Consider the following 12,770-nt stretch of genomic DNA (forward strand, 5'->3'; position numbering starts at 1 on the left):
ACTGGATGGGAACTTGCAGCAGCAGTCGTCGGGGGAGGTTTCCCGCAATGGATACTTCATGGATTCTCTGGATTTGGTGCCTTTTTACAGCAGCCAGATGAAGAACAAATATCGCCGGTCAGATTCTCTTCGCTCTCTCGGTCCTGCACTCTGGTGAGGGGACTTCAGGGATTCGAATCGTGTCTCTGCAGAAGCAGGAGGCGGCCACTGAATTTTCAGACCGATTCGTTCTTCGGAAGACCATGCGCTGAGCAATGGTTCGAGGTCCCAGGGTATTGGCTTATTGAAGCCCAGCAAGGTCGCTGCCCATCGTGGGATGGATCAAGATGCAGGTCTTCTTGAGACTAGTGAGTCCCACCACCGTCTGGGTGGGACTTGTTGCATTCGGGACCCCTAAGTCGATTGGAAGGATGGGTTGCATCAGGCTCCAGTTACACAGTACACTCTCTGGTCGCTGGAAATCGCTACAGATGTCTTTTCTTAATCTTCCTCTTTGGTTTCAGCTCCAGTGGTCGACTTATCAGCAGCTTCCAGGTTCGGAGTATTTATCAGGAACTATAGCACACCTTCTGCAATCTTTCCCTGCAGTTTACGGAAAGGGGTCGTCTGGCTGTCCAATCAGGATAGCCAGCCACCCGCTAGGAGTTGGCGTTGGGTCCTTTCAGGCATGGTGGAAGACAAAGGGCTGCTGAGTTTTGGACACCTGTCACGCATCCTGCACACACCACTAACACCCTTGGGGTCCCCACAGCTCGACCATGTCCCGCATCCTCGCTGCACATCAATCACAAGGGTCGCTACTCACGTGTGCAGCTGGGTGTCCCTAGAGGACGTGCACGGCATACCAGGTGCATTGCGCAGTCCCGATCGCACCCGTTTCTCCATTGGCAATTGCCCTGGCGCTTTGGAAACGGGAGACGGGCGCTTCTGTGTCACGTGGCTGCCTGCTCCCACTCATGTGATCCGAAACCTTGTTCACGTGATGCTATTGCGCGTCACGTGACCAGGAAGCAGCGGGTACTAAAGCGGTGATTCACTTTACGATCATCGCTTCACAGCTGTTTATTGGAACTCTGTTTGGCGCCGCTTACCTGCTACTGTTCTTTGGAAACCTTGGATTTTGCTACACGGATTTCTTTGGATTGCCCTTTTGGATACTGGTACTCTGCTTTGGGACTGCTTCTTACCAGTAACAAACTCTGGATTGTCCCACTGACTTCATTGGATCACCCTCCTGTTCTGGCACCTTGTTATCCGAACTTTAGTTTTTCCTTGGTTCAGCCTCTGGAGTGCTTTACGGACTTCTGGTCTTCGGCCTTACTCACAGGTGGGCCATTTCAACTCAACAGCACAGTGGGCATTTCCATCACCCCCATCATCACCTGGGGCTGCTGCTCACGTGACTCCCGGAATCCTATTGCCCCAGCCTTGTATGGTTAGCAGTGCTGTTACTGCCATCACTTGGTAAGCCTCTCTCCATCTCCTTCCATACTAGTAGACACTGTTATTGCGTGGTACTTATTGCTGTTTCCTTTGCAGTGGCTTCGGGGTCTCCAGTGTTCTGTGGTTCCGGACTTTCAACATCTCCCACCTGTGGCCTCAAGGACTGCGCAGAGAGTGGCTTTGGTTTCTTTCTGTGTGGTACTTGGGGACGGAGGTCTCTCATATCTTCACGACATTCAAGTCTCAACAACACCTTCCTCGCTGCCTGGGCCGGGAGGATAGCTCGGGGGGCAACACATTTGTCTTGGAAGCAAGACAACTCATATAAACACAGGTTTGAATCCTGAGTCTCGCACTTAGAAAATGGTCTTCAGTATTAAGTGCGTTATGAAAGGGCAAATATAATTCCTGTTTTCTCAGACACTCTGGAGCCTGGGCAGGGAATACAAAGTATTCCAGCCGAACACAAAACGTCCACTGAAGCGGTTTCCGCCTAGAATGGCAGGGGAAGACCTCAGAAATTATAAGAAAACTTACAAATTGTGAAAAGGAAGAAACCCACCGTTCTGGCAGAATGGTGGCCCTTCTGTGCATTACTGAGGCTGAATCATCAGCCTGTGAGTAATAAAGACTAAAAGTCATAAAGGTAAAACCACTGCCACCAGCCATTCAATTAAATTAGCCATGGTAATAAATATGTTACAGGTAAGTAAGAAATGTGATGCATTGTATCTCCCAAACACTCCACATAAGGTGGGGTCTGCTGGCTCACTTATACAAAATGTAAAGGGGATGAAAAACCCTCTTTACTACTTGGGAACAGTAGTTCACCAAAGTACATGAAAGGGAAATTCACAGGGGAGCTCAAAGGGGCAGCCCAGCCTTAGCCCAAAGTTGTAGGAAACTTTAACTTCAACCATACACTATGGAGAGACATTAAAAGGTCAGCCATAAAAAGAGCAAAAGACTAGGAGAGGGGGAAAAAGATTCCCACTCACTTAGGGACAATGTAAAATAATTACCAAGTCCAAGAAAAATGTTCTGAGGTTGACACAGGTCAGGAAGATTTATCATAAATATTGAAATCTTACCCCTAACACTTGCGCTCACTATATCTGCTTAAACACTCTTGAGTCACTACACTGCCGGCCCTTAATTACAGTGACCAAACACACACTGAAGTGTCACCTGCTGCTTGCTCATTAACTCTTGACTCCTGAGCGACAGAGAACGAAGGGTTTCCCAGCACCACTCGAACCTCGCAAAGGCAGAAAAACAGCAAAGTAGCAAATTAACTGTTACTTCAGGTTGGGAAAGAGGTTCCTAATTTTCTAAATAAATATCTTTCTACAATATTGACACAAGGAGTTATTTTCTGTGAGCACAGGCAAAAATAAATAACTTCAACTTGGCTTATACGTTTGATGTCCAGTTTTCTTGCTTCCTGAAATCTCCTGTTTCTCTGTACTGTTGAGTTTCTTAAGATTACATTTCCTGAGTGGCATCTTGAAGTGAGTATGGCCCAGTAAACTGGAAGTTACTAACCCCTGACCTTCTCAGCTGGGCAGAAGACAATGAAAGGCAGTTGAGAATTTTCAGCAACTGACCCTGTACACTCCCAAGTCAGTCAGAATGTAGGGTGGGAACTACCATCTTGGCCTGGGATAGTATGCACACATTGAAAGGTCACAGTTAAGGCCCAACTACCGGTTTACACAGAATATAAAGTAGAAGCCGCAGTGCTAGAACACACCCAATTGCCCTAAAGTGAGCTTGCCTCAAATGTTATCTAAAAGATTGTCTGGAGGTCTGGGACCTTAACATAATGGGGCCAAAGAGCCTTTATGAGTTGGTAGAACTTATAAAACTGTAACTTTGATGAGTTTAGCAAGCACTATACCGGAGGCCAGTAAGATGGATTTGGATTGTAAACTTGTGGCTTATAAGACTCGCAATAGGCATTTTAAAGTATGGCTTTTCCTAAATGTGTAGACCTCGACTTTGTATGGGTCATGAATAACAGCCTGTCTTTTACTGGAGATTCCCGCAGCTATGATAAACGAGATTAATTTTCAGTGTTCCAGATTTACTATGTAATTTTCTCTTATGTTTTAACATGTTTTTGCTTAATTTTATTTGCACAGGAAAAGAGAAACATTGCCTTCATGCAAGAACTTCAGTATCTTTTTGCTCTTATGGTGGGTTCAAACTGCAAGTTTGTTGATCCCTCTGCTGCCCTGGAGCTATTAAAGGATGCCTTCCTCTCTGTTGAAGCACAGCAGGTAAGCTGGACCTCAATTCTGCAGAGTTTCATAAAGATACTTGCAAACCTTTTTTAAAACATTTTATTTTATACTCTAAAAGGGGGAAATGATTTAAACTTCCTGATGATCCATGTGATGCCCTGCATTTTAATAGACCAAAGTGATGAAAACCTGCATTTTTCAGTTCCACCCTTCAAATAACCCTATGCTCAAAAAAATGTTACCCAATCCCTATAAAGTTTGTCAGTTGTCTTTCAAGTTGTTGCAGAAAAATGGCATTTCATTTTGGGGTCAATACAACTAGTTTAGGCTCCAAATAAAGAGTGCTTTGCCAAACGAGTACTCAAGAGAACCTCTGCCTTTGGGGGTCCTGAAGTGTTATATTGCATAAGATTTACACTCTTGGGGCTACGTACCTAACATGTTAAGTAAGGAAATTAAATGTAGGAGCACACATGATTTATGGCATGTTTCTTCAGGTAATCTAAAAGTGTTTCTAGCGTGAGTAATGCTTGTCACACGAAAGGTAAATGCAAATACTACCCCGGTTTGCCATTGCAAAACATGTGCTTGAATGTCTCACCTTTCTGCAAAGATCAATTTATATTTACGTTTTTCTTAACAGCAAGACGTGAGTGAGTTTACACACAAACTCTTGGATTGGCTGGAAGATGCTTTCCAACTGGCTGTAAACGTGGAGTGAGTTGCTGGTTTATTTTATATGGCAATGTTTTAGTAAGAAAGGTGCATAGAGCAATGTCTTCTGCTCTGTTATGCTGCATCAGAGAAAATGACCTGACATTCGGACTGGCACTTTTTTACTTTCAGCTTTTTTTCCTTCTCTTTTTCTTCATCTTCTATCTTTTACCATGTTCACATCTCTTTACCAAAATCCTCACCCATGATGCCGTCTTTCCCTATTGTTTCTTATACATACCTAGTTTAGCTTTTAGTTAATCTCATCCCTCATTGTTTGTCATTGTTTGCAGTGTCCCATCTCGGTTACCCCTTGAACTTTCACTCTGATATAAACTTTGTAGACACCATATATGAACCCCAAAAAACTGCTTGGTTTCTCGCACCATTTGTTACCCCACTATATTCCCCCCCTTCATCCTGCTTATACTTTGATTCCATATTCATTCCAGCCTTCTTCCTGGCCTCTGCAATAAAGTGTAAATCCTTATCAATTAGTCTTTTTCTAAAGCATCTTCCATTGTTCTCCATCCAGCTGCCACTGCCTTCGCTTGCACACTCTGCCCCACAATGTTGTATACATGTCAGAGGCATGCTCTATAAATGTCTGTAACGCTGTAAAGCTTAGCTTTAGCATGGTGATCATTCTAAACATTGGGTCTACTAGTAATATTAGCATCCATACAGTCACCTTTTCAGCCCAGTACGTTTGCCTGGTATTGATTGGATTTTCTCTTTGCAGTACACCGAGGGACAAATCTGAAAATCCCATGGTGCAGCTTTTCTATGGCACTTTCCTGACTGAAGGCATCCATGAGGGTAGGTGCTGTGTCAAATACTCTTCTCTGAGATTTAGGTTGGGTGTTTTTTTTAAATGTGTTGAGTATGCAACTCTTGGCTCCAGTGGCCAAAAAACAGAATACTCATACCATATAATAGGTTGATGGAATTTGCAAATTCCCATTCTTGTTGAGCATTACATTGGGTCTAAGAATGAATTGCAAGCTGGTCACAATTGTGGTAGACGCTACAAGATGAGATGTATGGATTCAGGTCTTAAGACTAATTTTCTTCAGCCCTGTCTTCAAAGGAGCGCAACCTATCCACAGCTGCATATCAAAGTTTGCTTGTGGTCTACCTCACTATCGATAAAAACACCAAAAAAAATGGCTGAGCAGTCAAGCCTAAATTACTTGGGATTCCTTAATGAAAAACTCTTCTCCCTTCAGTCTGCAACCTGAATCTTGAAAATGTAATACAGGTAATTGAATGTATTGGGAAAGACTGCTTGCTTCAATCCTGCCATTATCCATTTGACAATCCCAATCCACGTAGGCTTTGAGTTGCTGTCAAAGTGCCTTATAAAAATGATTATAGTAGCTGCATGACAAGTATGTTTGCTTTCCTAGGTTGTGTGATGAATCTAATTGAGTTATTCCCCGGCCGTAACCTCCTCTCATGTGGCCTGGCGACGGCAGCCGCTACCTGATCCTGGCCTTGTGAGCGGCTTTATGAGGGAGTATCGTATGGTGTATCGCCCTTCATTAGATAAGACGCTGTATTCTCCACTTTCCCATGAGGGAGACTCCCTGTTGCCCAATACCCTAATGGCTTTTTGTCATATTAGTTCTCCTTCAGGTATTAACTGATCTTCCATGTAAATTCCTTAAAGACCTTTCAAGAATCATGCATCCATCAATGGACTTTTATTCCTTTAATCACCTACATCCTCAATTAATATCAGTGGACTTCAATTACCACTCGAGTACTGCGAGGAAGATGACGGAATTGATACTGAGAAACAAGAGGGGTGAACATACTAGTGATTGGAAACACCTGTGCATGCGACCTTTAAAAATGATCATCGCGCTGAGGTATAATGCACAGGAAGAAGACATGATCTCGCCAGGAAAGGCTGATGGAAGCTGGAGGCATGGGCCGGTGCACAGAAGCTGGAGGCACGAGCCGGTGTGCAGAACTGCAAGTCGGTGTGGCGAGGTGTAAGGTATTGCTAGCAGAGAAGATGGAAAGAAGTGTGGTGCGAGCGAGGTGGGCCATCGAGGCGCCAGAAACCACAAGGAGGTCCCACGGCATCTGGCAGCCAAGAGATGCCATCCTTACTGGGAGCCAGAGAAAAGCCAGCATGCAGGAGCAGAGCCACGAGAGAACCTGGACAGATGTCAGAGCCGCGCAGAGTGGAGAACCTGCAGTGAAGTTATCCTGCGTAAGTACAAGGAAACCTGGAAACTCAATATGCAGGTGAGTCTACCAAAGCAGAGTGGGGACCCTCGGGCATTTCGGTGAAATCTCTGAAGAGAATTGGAATGTTGGGAAGTTACAAAACTGAAACGGCAGAGAATTTTTTAAATATTGTGAGATTGCGGAAAGCAAAGTAAAAGTGAGAATTGTTTATTAAGTAGATATACCAAGGCAAGAAGGGTATATGCTACTTGAATTTGAAAGAGGAACTGTAAGGCATTTGAAAATGCAAAGAGAAGTCCTGGTAAGAGTACAACAGGCATTTGAGCGTGAGTATTCCTGGCAGGACAACACACCAGGCAGTTGGAAGTGCATAATGAGTCCTGGCAGGGGAGTATACCAGGCTAATTGCAAACTTAAAAGGAGTGTTAAACAGAAACAGTGTTTGTGTTAAAAGAAGGAACTTTTGTTGCAAGAGAAATTACCAGACTGAACTGTGTTCATCTAATAAGATTGTTGTGGGCCGAAGAAGGCATAAAGAACTGTTAGTCCTAGACGCTTACCTGTGAAGAATCCAGAGGAAGGGAATCACCCTCTGGAATTAAGGTCTTTTCCATTTTGGAGAACATTTACGTTGAACCCGTTTTACTTTTATTTAAGGAACACCTTTTTGCAAATACCAGGTCATAGACTTTTCCCTTGTCACTTTATTTCCTTTTAGTGCGAGGGTCAGGCTAGAATGTTTTGGACAGAAGGGCGGCTTTTTGATTTATGACATCCTGACAAAGACGGATCCTTAGTTTTAGGTAGGGAAACTCCTCTTAGAATAGGGTCAAAGAGGCATTTTTCCAACCCTTGTAATTTGAATAAAAGTCTATAACCAAAAACATGACAACTTTGTGTCCGTCTTTCATTCCTGACCCCTCAGTTGCCTGTGCATTTTCATACAATCCTATGGTTTCACCGACATCTTGAAGTTAATATGGCATTTGTCAGCTTGAATACGCTCATTTTGATTTATAGATTTAGGTTGTAATGAAGATATGCAATAATTATCTATCAATCATGGATATAGGAGTATATAGTGTGTCAAACAATAACCAGAAAAGTGATTGGTGGAAGGTTTTATATAAATCTGAACCACTGTCACTGCTCTGGGCAACTTTCAACACCGTTTTCTAGTCGCTCTGCACCATTGCAAAAGAGGTCCAGCCATATGCAGATCAGTGGGGTACTGCCACCAATTGGAGCAGCCCACCCCAAACTGCTTGGCCAGGTCCCCTCTACACTAATACACAAGCATCCCCAGACATGTTTTGGGTTTGTGAGGCTGAAACATGTCTGGTGATGCTTGTAATATGAAGGAGGATTTGTCTTTGGGCTATTACCTAACTTGGCGGTAAATTAGTATCGTGGTATACTGGCGGTAAATTGGCACTATCTTATTCTGGCGGTAAATTAGTGGTGAACACTGCCCTATATGATAAGACAAATCTTCAGCGTTTTGTAACTATGCCCTATACTAGGGTTGACTGTAGGCATCCACCCAGACTTAGTACATTTAGAGGGAACCTGGTAAGGTGATAAATGATGTTATAGATTGTGTATAAATTGTGCTAATGACTTATCTACGTCATTAGCCTACGCCCTTGAAGGGCCCCATTCAGCCCTGGCATGCATGGCTGAATACATTCATACAACACACCAGCTTTCTAGCTTGTATAAATATTTTCCTTTCGTTTCTTATTTTACCTCCATCGGTAAACACTTTTATCGCCGTGATGTAATCTCCACGTGTCTTCTAGTTACTTTCCCCCACTGAAATAGTGATCATCAGACATATGAAAAAAAAAGACACCAACTTTGCTTCTTTTATTGCAGTTTTTATTTTTATAAAACAAGAAACAAAACATTGCATTTCATGGTAACAGTTATGAGCTCTTACCAACTGATCGGCACTGCTGCGGTTATCTAAGGGACAAAATATAGAAAGTGCATTGCAAAACGTTTTTTTTTTTAGTTCCCAGTGTGCTAAATAAACCACAATGACCCAGTGAAAATAATGACCTATTCTTGTCTAACCAGTCACAGAGATATTTGGCAGTTATCCAACGCTCTCCTCAAATCTACAACTACTTACATAATGACTGGAAGTAGCTGTGTCTTATCTGCGTGACCCCTTTTTACTCCTGCCTGTCTGTGATAAAGCCTCCCAAGCCCCACACTATCACTGGCACTCCCGAGAAGTGGCCTTGGGCTCCCAAGCAGACTAGGACTGCTGCCTTTGAATCCCCTCGGCAGCAAAGCAGAAGCACCCAGCAGAAGCGCAGGAAAGAAGAGAGCCCAGCGCTTCAGTTCACCCCCTATTTAATTAATCTGCCTGTCAATTAAGAGCAGAGCGGCCTCCACGCTGACGTTTCGCATCAATTCCTAGGCTCCTGATTCCACTGTCCAATCACTCACAAGAGCATGTATGTATGTATCAACTTATTTCCTGCACAAACAAGAGGTTTCAGAATGCACAAAAAGACAGTTCATTCATTTTTCTTTTTTTTTTTACTGTGCATCTCTTTCCATGGAGCGAAAAGAAAGAGGAAAATAAGGCAGAATTTCTATCCGTGTTTACTGACATTGCATTGCATTGTTAACCAGAAGAGCTCATTAGTTAAGAGGTTTTATTAAGTGGGGAAGTTAGTTAATATGGGTTATTTTCTCAATGACACTTTACACAGATGGGACTTCTTATAATTTCATATGTATAATGCACTTTGAATCCACTGTCTTTTTGCAAACATTCTGCTTTGCCATTGAAGGCCTAATGCACTTGTCGTCATTTTAATTTTCCTGCCTTCACCTGCACTACTTAATCTGCTGTCTCCCTTTGCATTCATTCATATTAACCCCAATGCAAATGCTGACCTGTATTCCCTCATCTGCTGCTCCCATTTGCACCCATTTTACTGGCTGCTTTTAGAATTACTGCCATAGATCCCTAGAGGTCTCATGAAGAAGGGATGTGACCAAGCAGTTTGGGCTGGAATGCTCCTTTTGGGGTGGAACCAAGCCTTATTTTCATATCGTTTCCCTTTTGTAATGGCTCAGCAGGCGAAGAACAATGGTCTGGAGAGTTTCCCAGAGCAATGCCAGAGGTTAAGATTAATTGTAAACGTTCCATCCATCACCTCATTTGTTTTTTTGCTCCACCCTCAAGGCTGAGTCTCTGGCAACATGGGATCTTTGTGGTTTTCCTGTGTGACTTGGCTATTAAGTCAGAGTTTTAAGAGGAATGAGGCTCCATAGGCATCTATACCAATCCGTCACGGTTTGCCCACAACAGCATGTTATAAGGCTACTCAAGCCAATCGCATTTGGTATTAAGATGGAGGTCTATCTTCTGGGGAACGTAGCTTCAAAGAACTCACATCAACCAAGGCAACATGTGCACAAAAGGAAAGTTATGGTGCCTAGCTGGATCCATACAAGACTCACACAAGTTTAGATTAAAATTAAGGATTTGGTAAGAGAACTTTATTTTTTTTTCTCATCCTAACCTCCACCAGGCTTCATAATTAAATATTCCTGGGGTTGGTCAGAACGGTCTTATCGAGTACGAATACTGTTCAAAAGCCTGGGTGGCCCCTCTCCAATTAACCAATCTCAAGGATACATCATCACGCATTGTCTTTAACCTCGGTTTGGGCAACAGAGGCAAGTTAGATCTTAACAGCGGGCTGTCCTCGAGTTGGGGTTCCAAAATAACAAAGCCTCCGGAGATAATAAGGTGTCTGACTTTACCACAATCTTGTGGTGCAACAAGGTGTCTGACCTTTGTGGTTTTCGATTCAGGTCCCCTTTCCTATATCCCCATTTCTCAGTCTGTCATAGTTTTGTAGGCTCCTGTGTCGCTACACCTCTTTTTTGGCTCCTATTTCTGAAGGTTCAGGCCCTCTTCTTATACTTGAATTTTAGGGCCACCCTTCCCCTCGTCTCAGAGCCCACATGTGCTTAGATGCTAGTCCGGGGTAAGGCCATAAGGTGGGGTGGCTCATATTCATTTGAGGAGTAAATTGCATAGAGGATACCACCTCCATTACCACTGAAGTGACAAAAATCCACTCTGTGCAATTTTCCTAATTACCACTTTGTAGTGGAAAAGTGAATAATGAAACAAAGAAGAAATTGCCTTCTAATAGTCATTTTTCCCACTATGTTGGTGGAAAGGTGCACATTATTCCTGAAATTAATGATTGCAGGAGACAATTACCAGGGATTCCAATGGAGTCCATCCCTTTTTATAAGGTGGTCCTTTCAGCAGGATTTCCTCCAGCACGATACATGCTGATGGAAAACCGGATGGATTTCCGGGGAACAGCTGAAAAAGCAAGTGGACATGTCCTGCTCCCAAACTCTGCCTCCCGAATTGGTGAAAGTCCTCTGGATTAGTAAATATTGTTCCAAAAGCACATCACCAGCTTTACTGATTGTCCGGTCCTGGAAATCCTTGGTCTGCAGGAGCTGCTGAACTCCATAGGTCCCCCCAAAATGTGTGGTCAACTGCTGGAAAATCTTAACAACCGGGGCAAAGGGTAAGTGGATAAAATAACAAACATATTTCTGTCTTCTTACTGGAAGCACTGTGAATCTGCAGAGGGGTGAAAAACAAATTGGTTACATTAAGTTCTTAACTCGAAAACCCCCCATCCCAGTACACTATCTATAACTGTTTTATCTCCTTGGATAGCTCAGAGATCTTCTCGGTGAAAATCCGGAATCAGCAATGAGTTGAACTACTGCAACATTACTGATTGACTCTGCTAAATTCTGGATTTGAGTAAATATTCAGAGGATTTATAGTTCAAGATTCCCTGAAGAACTTTCCTTGACGAGGATTCATAACGTTGCAATGTTAATTAAATTGAAGAAATCTTCTTGCAAAATAATTATCTTCAGGAATCATTTTGCAGAGTTCCCTTAACTTGAATGAGTCTCTTGGCTCAGTTTAGCCTTTAAATTGCATTTACCATATGGTTCAACTTTGAATGAGTTTCTATGCTCAAAACTTTACTTTTCTAACTTTATACAAGAAGGCCGTTTCTTTCAAATGAAACCACTAGAATTGCGAAGGAGAGAAAATAGCGTGCAATGCCACGCGCAAACTCAGTTACTAGGTGTCCCGAAAGACACTAATCACCTTCAAGCATTGCAATAGTTGGGGCACATGCGAGCATTCGTTAGGCTGGGTAAAAATTCTATTAATTAACGGGAAATTCTTCCGACCAGCACGCTCAAGGTTTATTAAATCGCCTATGCTAAGCGTCATTTCGTTGTCACTGCGCTGCCTACTTGCAATGTTAAAATGATTTATACTTTGCTTTTCAACCGCTTGCTCGCGGAATTGTTCAGTTGGAAGTTTATGGTTTATTTCCGGGACACTATCTCCTTTGTCATGCGCACTATGAAATAACAGACTTTCCGAAAACACTATTCTTTATTTGACGCACTTCTGCCCTTTACAACTAGAGTTCATGCTTTAAAATGAACAAAGCGCGATCACTGTTGAAGTTTTACTGTTGATCTAAACGATTTCCGGACATGTTTTATAAACACACAATAAATTGATGATTTCAGAAACTGTATTTCTTTAACTAAATACCTAAACTATGAAAGAAAATATAACTTCACAATGAAAAAGGTTTTTCCTCAGAACTTTCAGCTCCTTAAGAGAAACGTGAACTAGAGCGCTGCGCTCCCACCAAATGTTTCTTCATGTCTTGCCCTACGCTGTAGCTTTTCCTGAATCTCCTAGATCCTGACTGGAAACACAGAATTCTGAAATGTGACCTTAACATGGAGAGCTTAAAAACACAGGACCTTCCTGCTTGAGGAAGGAAGATGAAAGGCAGTTGAGAGTATCAGTTTAACTCCTCGGTCTTCTAAATGGACCAATCGCACTTGCTAATGTTCTTCCCATCCAATCAGCTGCCGAAAATCTCCACCATGATGGATTAGGGAACCATCACTCTGCATACAAAACAGTAAAGGGCCCAACCCAACTGGAAAATACCTCTCAATAGACTTTCCCTGAAACCCCCTTAAGCTCTCTGAAAATATCGTAACTAACCAAACTCCCAAGATATCAGTATGCCCCCTTGGTACATGACCCTCAAG

At 42.9% G+C, this 12,770-nt stretch overlaps 1 protein-coding gene across 4 annotated transcripts in view; it reads left to right on the plus strand.

Moving 5' to 3' along the window:
• USP28 (ubiquitin specific peptidase 28) overlaps window positions 1–12,770 on the plus strand; it is a 977,853-nt gene that overhangs the window by 255,822 nt on the left and 709,261 nt on the right. For all 4 annotated transcript variants that reach the window (XM_069614230.1, XM_069614233.1, XM_069614232.1 and 1 more), the window contains exons 7-9: window positions 3,588–3,725; window positions 4,333–4,406; window positions 5,146–5,222. In XM_069614230.1, the coding sequence (XP_069470331.1) occupies window positions 3,588–3,725; window positions 4,333–4,406; window positions 5,146–5,222 (289 nt within the window). The remainder of the gene's footprint in view (window positions 1–3,587; window positions 3,726–4,332; window positions 4,407–5,145; window positions 5,223–12,770) is intronic.

This window comes from Ambystoma mexicanum, chromosome 9, assembly GCF_040938575.1.
Source record: "Ambystoma mexicanum isolate Mex_15411 chromosome 9, UKY_AmexF1_1, whole genome shotgun sequence".
Taxonomy (NCBI): Eukaryota; Metazoa; Chordata; class Amphibia; order Caudata; family Ambystomatidae; genus Ambystoma; species Ambystoma mexicanum.